Source organism: Sorex fumeus, unplaced genomic scaffold (genome assembly GCF_029834395.1).
Source record: "Sorex fumeus unplaced genomic scaffold, SorFum_2.1 ptg000094l, whole genome shotgun sequence".
In the NCBI taxonomy this organism is placed as follows: domain Eukaryota; kingdom Metazoa; phylum Chordata; class Mammalia; order Eulipotyphla; family Soricidae; genus Sorex; species Sorex fumeus.
The window spans coordinates 14957165-14969144 of record NW_026606151.1 but is presented as its reverse complement, the minus strand read 5'-3'; the positions used below and the strand labels follow the sequence as shown (position 1 = coordinate 14969144).

At 37.9% G+C, this 11980-nt stretch overlaps 1 protein-coding gene across 1 annotated transcript; it reads right to left on the bottom strand.

Moving 5' to 3' along the window:
- Positions 1-814: 814 nt before the first annotated feature.
- On the bottom strand, positions 815-10868 carry PRL (prolactin). The gene is made up of 5 exons (XM_056132605.1): positions 10822-10868; positions 8360-8544; positions 6336-6443; positions 4079-4258; positions 815-1147 (listed from the first exon to the last, which is right to left on the bottom strand). Exons 1-5 carry the CDS (start codon positions 10847-10849, stop codon positions 956-958), a joined length of 693 nt encoding a protein of 230 aa, XP_055988580.1. The 5' UTR covers positions 10850-10868; the 3' UTR covers positions 815-955.
- Positions 10869-11980: the final 1112 nt, after the last annotated feature.

Below are 11980 nucleotides of genomic sequence, written 5' to 3'. Positions count from 1 at the left end.
GACTTGTTAAACCCAGAATGATTAGAATATTGGATGTGTCCATGATGCTGAGGCAATAGTTCAGTGGAACATGGTTGAAGACAGCTACAGGAGAATGATCAAAACATTCATGTCTGTGTCTGAAATAGTATGAATCTGTGCACTTCCCAATTCATATGTTAAAAACTTATGCTCTGAAGACAATGGTATTTGTTGGTGGGGACCTTTGAAAGGGTATGACATTAAGAGCATAGAATTCTTCATGATTCAACTAGACCCATAGAACTCCCTAGGCCTTCTTCTATGACCTGGAAGGCGACCCTCACCTGATTATACTAATACCTGAATCTTAAAGTTCCGGTCTCCAGAACTATAAAAAATAAATTATTTTTGATTGTGGTATTTTGCTTGTGGTATTTGTTACAGTACAATGGATGAAGGCAGCTTTCCTTCTAATTTTGAGACTGTTGAGTAAAAATCATGTTATTTGGGTACATGATAGTTTAGTTTCCTAATCTTACATTCTGGGTCATAATTCTTAAAATGTAAGCTAATAGTTATGTGGCTGACTTTCATAAAGAATCCTGAGAATTGAGTCTCTTGGAAGTATGACCCACACAAGTGATAATCATCTAATTCTTTGATTCTAACAACCTGACTCACTATCATTTGCTATGATGCTAAAGTAAGCTGTTAATTGTCTTATTTGCAATGCCAGTTTATGCTATTTGTGACAAACTTGTGACACATTTTAATAGGAGTTTCTTCATGGCAGCGATGTATTTCACAAAGTGAAAACAAGAAACTTTGACAAATTGCCTTTTTAGAGTTTGACGTCTCTGAGGAGTCAGTTTTTATTTTTTAAGATGAGACCCATTACCCCCAAGCATGCATTAAAAAGCTATAAAACTAAAAGAAGCTTATAAGGGATGGATCATTAAGAACCAGCTCAGAAATAGATGGAATGGATGTGGGCTTAGCATTTGCTGTCATAGATCATTCGGCACTTCAGGAGCTTGAGATAATTGTCAATCTTATGCGAATCCCGGCGTAGGCAGTGAAGCAGGTTATAGAAAGCAAAGAGTCGGGCGTCCTCATCGTCCATCTGCAGAGAAGGGAGTCCTGACCACACAGAGTAGATTTCATTTTCTCTTATTCCGGGATGAACCTGAGCACCAAAAAGATCATGATGTTTTATTAGTATTATTGGCCTTTGTTTATCTTCATTTCTCCTAATTGCTGAATGAAGATGAAAATACAACTCCAGAGTCATGAATAATTACATTGGTTATTTTCAGTAACCTGAAATCTATGTAAGTTTTCTCAAATGGATGTGACCACAGATCAATCTTGTTTGTGTAGGAGTAAAGAGATGGGGAACCAGAAAGTTGTGATTTTAATACAGATGTGAATTAAGGGATGAAAGAGGCGTTGATCTCAATTCTATTAGGCGTTGATCTCAATTCTATTTGGGGAAGTCATATCCTGACTCTTGTCTCACATGTGCTCTATGTACTTTATTTCTCTTGAAAGGTCACCAAAATTGTGCCTATTGTTTTCTGCTTTAATATAATTATTTTGGTCTTTTCATTGTAGCACTGTCCTCCGGTTGTTCACCAATTTGCTCGAGTGGGCAACAGTAACGTCTCCATTGTGAGACTTGTTACTGTTTTTGGCATATTGAATACACCACAGGGAGCTAGCCAGGCTCTGCCATGCAGCCGGGATACTCTTGGTAGCTTGCTGGGCTCTCTGAGAGGGGTGAAGGAATCGAACCTGGGTTGGCTGCGTGCAAGGCAAATGCCCTCCCCGCTGTGCTAATGCTTCAGCCCTGCTATCACTCCAGGGGATATAATTATATCCCCTATATAGAATATGTACCAAAAACTTTGATGGAATGAGGATTGTATTTGATATTTTAGAGTGCAGGTAATCTATTGACTAATGTAAGGGGCTGGAGCAATAGCACAGCGGCAGGGCATTTGCCTTGCACGCGGCCAACATGGCTGACCCAAGTTCGATTCCTCTGCCCCTCTCGGAGAGCTCGGCAAGCTATCGAGAGTATCTCGCCTGCCCGGCAGAGCCTGGCAAGCTCCCCGTGACGTATTTGATATGCCAAACACAGTAACAACAAAGTCTCCAATGGAGACGTTACTGGGCCTGCTCGAGCAAATCGATGAACAACGGGAGGACCTTTACCTTTTATCTTTACCTTAATGTAAGCTGCTATAGTGCCAAGGGGATATATACTATCTGTCCACCACAGATAGATAATTTTAAAATTTCTATGATGTCTAACTGCTTTCCCTGGAGGTCTCTGGGATGGGAGGTACTGGAGAAGGTAGCTATGAGATGTGGAGGTGTGGATAGCAGCCCCATCCTGTATAGTAAAGGATGATTGGAAAGGTGGACAGGAGATTGTGATAACAGAAGAATACTGGGTAGCCTGAAGGATGAGCTTTATATCTTTGTCTTAATACTCCATTAGTACTCTGAGATTCCTGCACATCTGAGAAATCTGTCATCAGTTGTGAAACCAGGTTGGAGAGTTCCCTGCTACAAACATGGGATGACTTTAGGCCATGTTTTAACTTTATTCTGCAAAGAAGAACATTATTTAAATCTGAAAATCACTATTGAAGTGGTGTATGTGGTGTGTGTGTGTGTGTGTGTGTGTGTGCGTGCGTGCGTGCACATGCATGTGCTCATGTGTGCTATGTACATCTCTGTCTGTGTGTGCTTGCATGCTTATTGCTTTCCTTTATGACGTTTGATACTTGAGGACTAAAACAAATTTCACTGTGCAAGAAACAAGTATAAATGAATGGTTTTTAAAATGAACCAGAAAATGAAGTGGTGTTCTAGAACAAATGAGTGACCTCAGAAAGTAGGCCCACAGTCATGTAGAAAATAACTTGAAAATCCACGCATTTATTTCATGTCTCTAGGTTAAAATATGATTTGTACTTTTGTTGGAGATCTTCTTCTATGAAATGACAAAATGACAGAAGATGACATGTACTTTGTACACAATATGAGAAATATAAAATTGCTCCTATTATTAGTACTGTAATCATATATTTTCCTTTAGATAATACATTATTTCTGAGACCCTTGAAAGCTGTTTCGATGTTACCTCTCTCATGCTGAAATCGCCCCATCGAAAATTGAGATGCATTATTGTCTGTATTCACCAAAATATGACATACTATTTGGGGAAATGAAATCTAATGATATGTATGTATTTTGATTTGGAGCCCCAAGCAAAACAAATTTAGATGAGACAACTTTTCGTAAATTGCAAAATAAAAATTATTTCAGAAAAGATGTACCCTCTTCTTTGTTGGGCTCACTGAAACAAACTGCTTGTGACACACTGTGGATACCTTGGCCTCCTCCGTTCAACCTCTTTCCTTCCTGACAAATACATACAAAAGGGGGAAATAGAAATCAACCTGTCTTTGATGTTATGTTCTCTCCTTCCCGTTCTCTCTTCACAGTTTGGGGAGAAAAGAGAAGGTATATAAGTAGGGAGTGTCCACTGTTAATTGAGAGAAAGATTCATCCTGCAGATTCTGTTTTCTAGTTTTCTTTCCCTTGAAAATATTTCATAATTTAATATTTAAAATATAAAATATTTCATATTTTCATATTTAAATTTTTTTTTGCTTTTTGGGGTCACATCCAGTGATGCTCAGCAGTTACTCCTGGCTCTGCACTTAGGAGTTACTCCTGGTGGTGCTCGGGGAACCATATGGGATGCCGGGATCGAATCCAGGTTGACCGCTTGCAAGGCAAATGCCCTACCCACTGTACTATTGCTCCAGCCCCGAAAATATGAACTATTTTGCCATTTTCCCAATCACTTCTAGGAAGTGTTTGGGAAGGCTACACCTGTCAAATATTGCAGTAGACTGCTAAGAGTCTTACAGTAGACTATCACTGTAAGTCACTGTGCTTTTGCTTTTCTTAATAGCAATCTAGAAAATGGGTTGCCTGAATGTTGTGCTTTTACAAAGCCAGCAATTTCCAAACAGCTCTCACCACACAGGTCACCTCTTTGAAAAAGAAGACAAGGAAGCATCAGGATTCTGCTTACCTGGCCCACGATCTTCTCCATGCCCTCGAGAAGGCGTTTGTTTTGCTCCTCAATCTCGATGGCTCTGGAGAGGATTGCATCCGGAGCTTCTTGCATCCCACGCACTTCCATAACGAGGTGATAGAGAGGGACATTCCAGGCACGCAGCATGCTGAGAATCACGCTCAGAAGGTCCTCTTGCTAATGTACCGTGTGGCAAATATCATGCAAATAAACATACAGTGAATGTAATTACATGTGATTTTAGCTCCTACAGTTGACCAAAAATACTTTTTTTTTCATTTCTTTGTGCATGTGAAAAGTTGATAGGTGATAAGCATTGCAAAAATATATAATTTGCACCATTGGCTTATAGTTTGTTAAAATTAAAAAGATACCCTGGTACATATAAATAAATACTCCTAATGGGAGATCTAGTTTATCATATGAAGAATTTTGTTTTCCTTCTGAAATTCTATCAACCCTCACTCCCTAAGTTCTTTTATCTATTTTTTTTTCTTTCTTGGGAGACACCAAAGATTACTGTTGGAACTTACTATGTAGTACCTATTTTATCTGATTTAGGAAGATAGATCCTATAAGGGACAATGACAAAGGCCCATTTTTAAAAACCCAAAGTCTTATTCATATTAATAATGGAAATTGTGTATTAATACATTCATTTGTGTGTCAGAGCAAAGAGAATGAACAATGTATTCATAAACAGAGTATTTTTCAATCTACATCTCCTCCTGCTTTGATGTTGCTCTTAGAAAAGTCTGCTTTATTGGCCTGTGCAGGTGAATGACATGGTACAGTGCTCTTTCCAATAACAGCAGCAGGAGTGGAATTCGCATGAAGGTTTTTGCCTAGTCTCTCTTGCTCAGTGTACTGGTAGCAGCCTGGTGCATGAAAACCCAAGGAACTGATCACTGCGTTAAAATGCTTGCTTATGCCGTGTGCCTGTGAACATAGTGAGTTCTAGCAGTTTGAGAAAAGAATGGAGAACTGAACATTTGAATGGAGACATGTACAAAGCTGGGAATGTAACATACAATACGGAGATGCCAGGTAAAAGTAAATGGTGCTAGGACAGTGGACATTACCATTAAGAGGGAAGTTTAAGAGCAAAGGTTTTGAACTGGGTAGTCCAGACTCCCTGCTTACCACCCACATGTCTGCTGAAAACATCATAACTCACCAAATCTAACTTTATTTTCTCAGCAAGAGAAATAGAAATACTTTGTATATTTGGGTTTTTTTTTGTGTGTGTAGGATTAAATGTAATACTTTGTAAAACAAATTTGTAAATTGCCAACCAAAAGCATTTTATAATTTGTCTGGAAATAGAATAGCACTCAATAAATTCTAATTCTTTTTCCTATTTACCTTCTTTCATCATTTCACCATTATGAATATCATAACCATAATTATTGTTCATTATCTTCTCAGAATTCTGGTAACATTAACAGAGTTCTAAAGAGAGAGCAGAATCTATTTGTTGGGAATTATACATGTGATGAGGATGTTTATTTTAAATCATGTTAAGTATGTGGTTCTGGCAGAAAAAAGGATTATAAATAATAAAAATATCATTTTTTGTCAATGATAATACATTGGAGCTGTTATAAATTATTAGACTTTTATATGCCTACCTTGACGCCATCTTAATAGTGACAATAGTTGCAGATGTGAGAAGTAATGCTGACTGTTTGATAGGCCCTGATTTGGTGGGAGACATTGAAAATGAGAAGTAGCAGAGGACTTAGTGAAGCATGAAGAAGTAGGTATTAGGAAAACGGAAGTAGAATCAGAAGGAAAGCCTTGGAAACTCAGAAGAGATGGGTCAACTGCTTCAGTGGTCTGTAGCATTCAACGCTGCCTATGGGGGAGTTATTAGCAGTAATAAATAAAAGCACACACTTTTCTTTTTTATCATGCCTAATATTTTGCATAGGGAAGTTCAATTTAGTTCATGCTTTCAGCTTTCGTACATTATAATCAACATGATCCTAGGCATAAGACATTGAATCAAAGTGATGTCTGCATGAAGAGCATATAGATCTCTTATTTATTTTGCAGCTGCAGTTTATCAACATTTAATTTTGCTCCGAACTGGTCAATTATGTGAATTAATTTTTCTCTGACTGCTTGCCCAACCTTCACTTTTCTCTGAATATGCAATTCCCATTACCTATTGCCAGTCTCCTAATAATCTACAACACGGTGATACTTGGTACTTTGTCAGTTTGGAGAAAAATCTAGATAAAGAACTCACACGAATCTGTTGAGCTTGCTCCTTATCTTCAGGAGTAGAGAGAGAAGAGGTGTGGCAGCTGTTGATGGCCTTGGTAATAAAACCTCGGCCCTGGGCATACCGTCTATCCTGGAAATGGTCAAGCACATTTAATTAGATCCATTTCAACATTAAATAAATTGATTAATAGGATATTGGTACATTTGACAGATGTATAGTATTTTTTTTAAATGAGAGATCCAGGGCTATGGAATAGATAGTACTGTGGGGGCGGAAGGGGGGGCATTAACTTGACTGGTCCATCCAGGTTCAATACCCAGCACCATCAGGATTGATCTCTGAGCCAGAGCCAGGAGTCATCCTTAGCACTTCTGGGTTTTATCCCCAAACAAACCAAAAGCAAAAAGGGCTTCAGAAAAATTCAAACTACAGAATCAAGAGAATCACTCTACCTTTTATGTCCATGATCGTTAAACTTTTTCTTTTATAATCTAACTTTAAAAATTGTTAATTTCTTCCCTAATTTGCCATTCCTTTCTTTCCTTTCACCTTTCCCACTGTTTACTATTTGAAAAGTAAATACTAACATCATCAAATTATGAAACATTAAAAGTGTTAAGTACCAGCTTGCTTCAATATTTAAACAAAATGTTATAGTGTATTAAAGGCAGTTAATCTCTTATTTACTGTAAATCTGAATGGCTATTTTTTCTAACTTGGCATTACAATATTATAATTTAGGTTTGATACCATACCATTGTACCTTACCAAGTTCATTATAGATGTTGAATACAATTAGATTCATTGTGATTAAAAAATAAGGAGAAAAACAAGACATTATTTCGAGAAATATTAAGCATGGCACCAAGAATAGGGGAAAAATTAGCTAACACATTGGCAAAATAATCTTTAGCAAAACTTGTATTTACAGATATTACTCAGATTTAGAGAAAAAAGATAGTCAATCAAAATGGATGGTGAAAGAAAAATAAGGAAGAGAATTATATAAATGTATTTATTACTATATTGAGCCATGGTCTTTATTATATTTATTATCCATTGAAGTTCTAATCTAATATGTGCTGTTTGATTGACCTGAAAGGGTTGACATACACATTTTCAAGTGTATTAATTGAAAAGAGAACAATCGATTCCAGCTCTAAATGTAGTCCTTCCATTGTAGTTTTAATTCTTTACACTGTAGCATTTCAGATATGTTCTTATTTTTTTTTTCTGACATGGATTCAGCTTACTTTGACTTTGTTTAATACACCTAGTTTGCCATAGTGCAATTCTTGTTCAATAGACATTAACAGTGTGAGAAGTGTAGAATTTCCAGGGTTTGTGTTTCCCTCATGGAAAAGCAAGCAATAAAGAGAGAGAGATAAAGAGAGATAAAAAAAAAAGAGAAATAAAGCTCTCTTTTTGTCAGCTTTATCTCCTCCCTCCCCATTTCATTTGTTGATGTCCCATTGTAATACATCTGGAGAGATGGATTCTTTATGGAGTTAAGTTTCAGTGAACTAATCAGAAGGAGCCCTGATTCAATGATGAGTGTCCTTCAGAGGAAAACACTAGAGAGTTCTCTTTCTCCTCCCTACTACTTCCTTTTATTCTCCCACCTTCCTTTCCAGGACTCGGGAAGACAGCAAGCTGAGAGAGCTCTCAATAGATCCTGACTTGTGTTATACTCCCTGACCTTGGTCTTCTGTTTGTTGACTATGAGAACATAAATTTCTATTGTCTAAGTATCAGCCACTCTGCAGTACTCTAATGGAAGTCCAAGCTGATGAACCCATGTGTTTAAATTTTGTGGGAAATATTGGAAAGAATGAAATGAAGGAAAGGACATTTTTCAAAGGCACTCCATAAAATCATTATGATTTTCTTCTTGTTCCATGTTTTATTAACTGATGACTTCTTTGCCCTAGTAAATTGAACTCTTGGAAAGCTGTCTCAAGCAGTATTCTCCCTTAGACCATGATACACCCCTATTATTTATGTGAAGGTCCCCTCTTGGATGAAGCCAGAGGTGTGTTACTTACAAATTCGGCGAACATTTCTGCGGAGAGGTTATGGATATAGTGGGACAGGATGACTGCACGGTCAAACAGGTCTCGGAGGGACACCTGGCAGTTGACAGCCCCACTGGGGCAGATGGACAGCGAGGGCACACTCTTGCTCAGGACGAGGTTTGACCCCACCAGCAGCAGAAGCAGGAAGGAGCCTGCTTAAATGAAAATGTGAGTCCCATGGAGATGATCTATTCAGCTGAGGTTATCAAAAGTAATCCTGGAAGCCTTATCTCTCTCTGTCTCCCTCCACATTATTTGGTACTCTAATAGCTGGGGTGGGGAAGAATCAACACCTTCCACTGTGTAAATTTAGATATATAATTATATTTGCACAGATATATAACTGGAGAAATAGGTGACTCCCTGCATTTTTTTTGTACTGCTCCCAGGGGTACTTCTGTACTTTGCAAACATTTGGAGCTTAAATGAATTCTGAACCAGGGTGCTTAGGTCATTTTTTAAAGATAGTTGAATGTCTTGGGGTTTTCCTGCGGGTTTTCAGCAGTACATTTTAGAAGTCTATATATTTTTCAAACTACATATTGAATATTTGCATTTTAGATATTGAAATGGCCAGAACAGTACAGTGGATCTGTTTGTTTTAGCTGACTGCCTGATAAAAATAAATACAAGATTTTGTGATTTCTAATGCTATAAGATAATGCTAATATAAAAATAATACTCTGGCTTAGATTTGATAACCAACTCCTATTATTAACCCCGTGCATCTGCTGAACACTTTTGCCAAGAGATTTAAAATTTTTCAAAATTTTTGTGCTTCACAGTAACTCAGGGAGGCAGCCAACTTCTGACTTCATTACGATCATCAAATTAAATTGATGAAAGAGAGGCTTGACGAGGTTAAATGATGTTTCCCCAACACCTGTTATTAGCAGGCCGAGGAGACTGGGAACCAATATTCTCCTCTTGTCACTTTGTCATGTCACATCACACATACCTGTGGGCTCTGTGTGTATGGAGTGAGGCTCCGTCAAGACGGTTCATTGTGTACAGAGGTTAATCCCATACCTTGTAAAGAGCAATTCCTTGCTTTTAATTGCATAAGTGGCCCTAGGAAGTTGATTTCTCGCTACTTTCCCTTAGACAACTATCAGGGGTGACGTAGTCATCTATTTGTTATCTCAGCAGAAGATTATGGATCTCAGAAACTCACATGCATTCTAGACAAGGACACTTTCCAAAGAAAAAGCATCGTGACACATTCAAAAGGAAACATGTTAAAATTCTTTTTGATCGCATCAACCACTTAAAAATATCTGTTATATAAAAACGTGTTTATCAGAAAACAAAGGTTTCTCTTTGGTAGGTGTTTTCGGAATGCAAGATAAAACTAAGCAAGTGTAAAAGTATATTTGTAGAATTAGCTAAACCTAAATAACTATACTACCAAATAATTAGTAATGTTATTAGTATAGAATGTAAATTTAAGAATTTTATTTGCAATACCAAATGCTACTTCATATTGAAATGGTTCATGTAACTGGCAAAAACATGATGTTTTAAAAAATGTATTTTAGCCTCAGTAGTGAACCCTAGTGTAGTCTCACTGTAAATTTAAAATAGGAGCCTCAGTGTCTATTTAAACTATGGCTGTAAAAAAATAATGTTTTTCAGGTAGAAAACTTGGGTTGATCTAGAAAGCCCATAATTGAAAGGCTATTCTTCATGTCTAAATTTTTTAATATATTTATCACATGAAAGATTGTCACAATCTAAGAGAAACAAAATAAATGAAATTTTAGATGATTTTTTTTATTGTTGCTACTAATTTTTTAGTCTTACAAATTTCAACCAGTAAAGGTGATTAGTAGTTACAAGTCTGTTTGTCCTCATAAGATGTCAATTGGGTAAGCCAAATTGGCAGATATTTAGAGAAAATTCTACTATCATTGTATAAATTACGGTTTCACAGATGAAAGAGTCATCACGACTTATTTTGATCAAATCCATAAAGAGACCTGGAAGCCAGATACTCTAACTTTCTTTTACCGGTGTTGTGATACATTGGACCCATAAATTTATTTACTCTTATTCTATTACAAGCTATTTCAACCTTGGCATTATTGGCATTTTAAGCTGGAAAATTCCTTGTTCTGGGGAAATATTCTATTCAATATCATACATTTAATAGCATCTATAACCTTGATACATTAGATAAAATAGCAACTTCCATCTCCCATTGAGGAAGCCATAAAACATCCCAACATTAACCAAATGTCTCTGGAAGAAGGCAGATTCCTCTATCAAGAATCTCTATGGCACCCTTGTACCATATGATTGCTTTGTAGATCAATAATTAGAGAACTATTCCCAACTTTGAAATTTCTTGCTGAGAAAATATTAGCTATCATCTCAAGTAATACACCCATCCCGAGGAGTGTGAATAAAGTCACTGTCTCAGTAGCACGTACCTTTTAGTGATGACCCTCTATTGTCCATGGTGCTGATAATTTCGAGAAACTCTCTTCACCAGAGATGATCAGGTAGACCTGTAACATTCTCTTTCCCAGATATTGGCTTTATAAACCTTTGACATCTTCATGAATGTATTTAGTCAGGTATTCCCTTCCCTTTTGCCAGTCACCCATTTCCGTCATTGGGATTACCCCCATAATTTCAAACATCAAGTGGTATTTTACTTCTTATTCATATTCAGGAAGACATACTGGCCAGGAAAGATTGTGATTCATTATACCAAAAGGAAATGAGAGAAACGGTCATGTGTGGACACTAGGCAGGGTTAGAGCACCTTTAAAACAACAGAAGACATTGTGCTTTAAATATTCTCTGCATTTTGCATTATGGCTTTCTATTTTACCTATATGTGGCATGTTATCGAAGGATGCTCTTATTTCAGTCAAAATTTGTGAGGTGAAGTTAATATTTTAAAAGTTACACATGATCACAATCACGATCATCCTGTTGTTCCTCGATTGCCTCGAGCAGGTCCCAGTAACGTCTCCTTGGTCCTAGCCCTGAGATTTTAAAAAGTGCCATATTCAAGGCTCTTTCAGGGTTAGGAGAATGAGACCCATCATTGTTACTGGTATTTGGCATATTGGGTACACCATGGGGAGTTTGCCAGACTCTGCCGTGTGGGCAGGTTACGTTTGGTAGCCTGCCAGGTTGTTCAAAGTAAGAATAAGATAATAAGATCTTGAGCGATCACACACTTCCGGGTGCTGGGTTTTATAGTCTCTGGGTCTTGGCTGTTGATGGGATTACATGGCGCCAGGGAGCAAGTTGGTGGGTGTGACCCCTGCTTACTGGAAGATGGAGGATCTGAGTGGAGGATACTCAACCCCGATTCCAGCAGGCTTGGAGATCTCAACCCTGGAACCCGCATGCCTTTGTTCCTCTGCCGGTACCTTCATGCATGTGAACAGTGGTCTCAGCATGGTGGTTGCTGGTTCTGGAGGTCTTTGGCTGCTGGAGCTCTGCTTGGGGCTGGTAGGGAAACTCAACCCACCCCCCTCTAAGGGGCCCTGGCGAGGACAGACAGGCGCGGGGGCAGGAGATTCTGCACTGTTCTCTTCCGGGCACTGGGTTTTATAGTCTCTGATACACATG

What these genes read in the sequence shown, in the direction of transcription:
- PRL (XM_056132605.1), bottom strand. Translation starts at nt 10,849, where the DNA reads ATGGACAATAGAGGGTCATCACTAAAAG. An exon ending in TAGAGGGTCATCACTAAAAG is followed by an intron (nt 8,545 to 10,821) that starts GTACGTGCTACT and finishes TTTTCATTTAAG; the next exon opens with CAGGCTCCTTCCTGCTTCTG. An exon ending in CAGAAATGTTCGCCGAATTT is followed by an intron (nt 6,444 to 8,359) that starts GTAAGTAACACA and finishes GACCATTTCCAG; the next exon opens with GATAGACGGTATGCCCAGGG.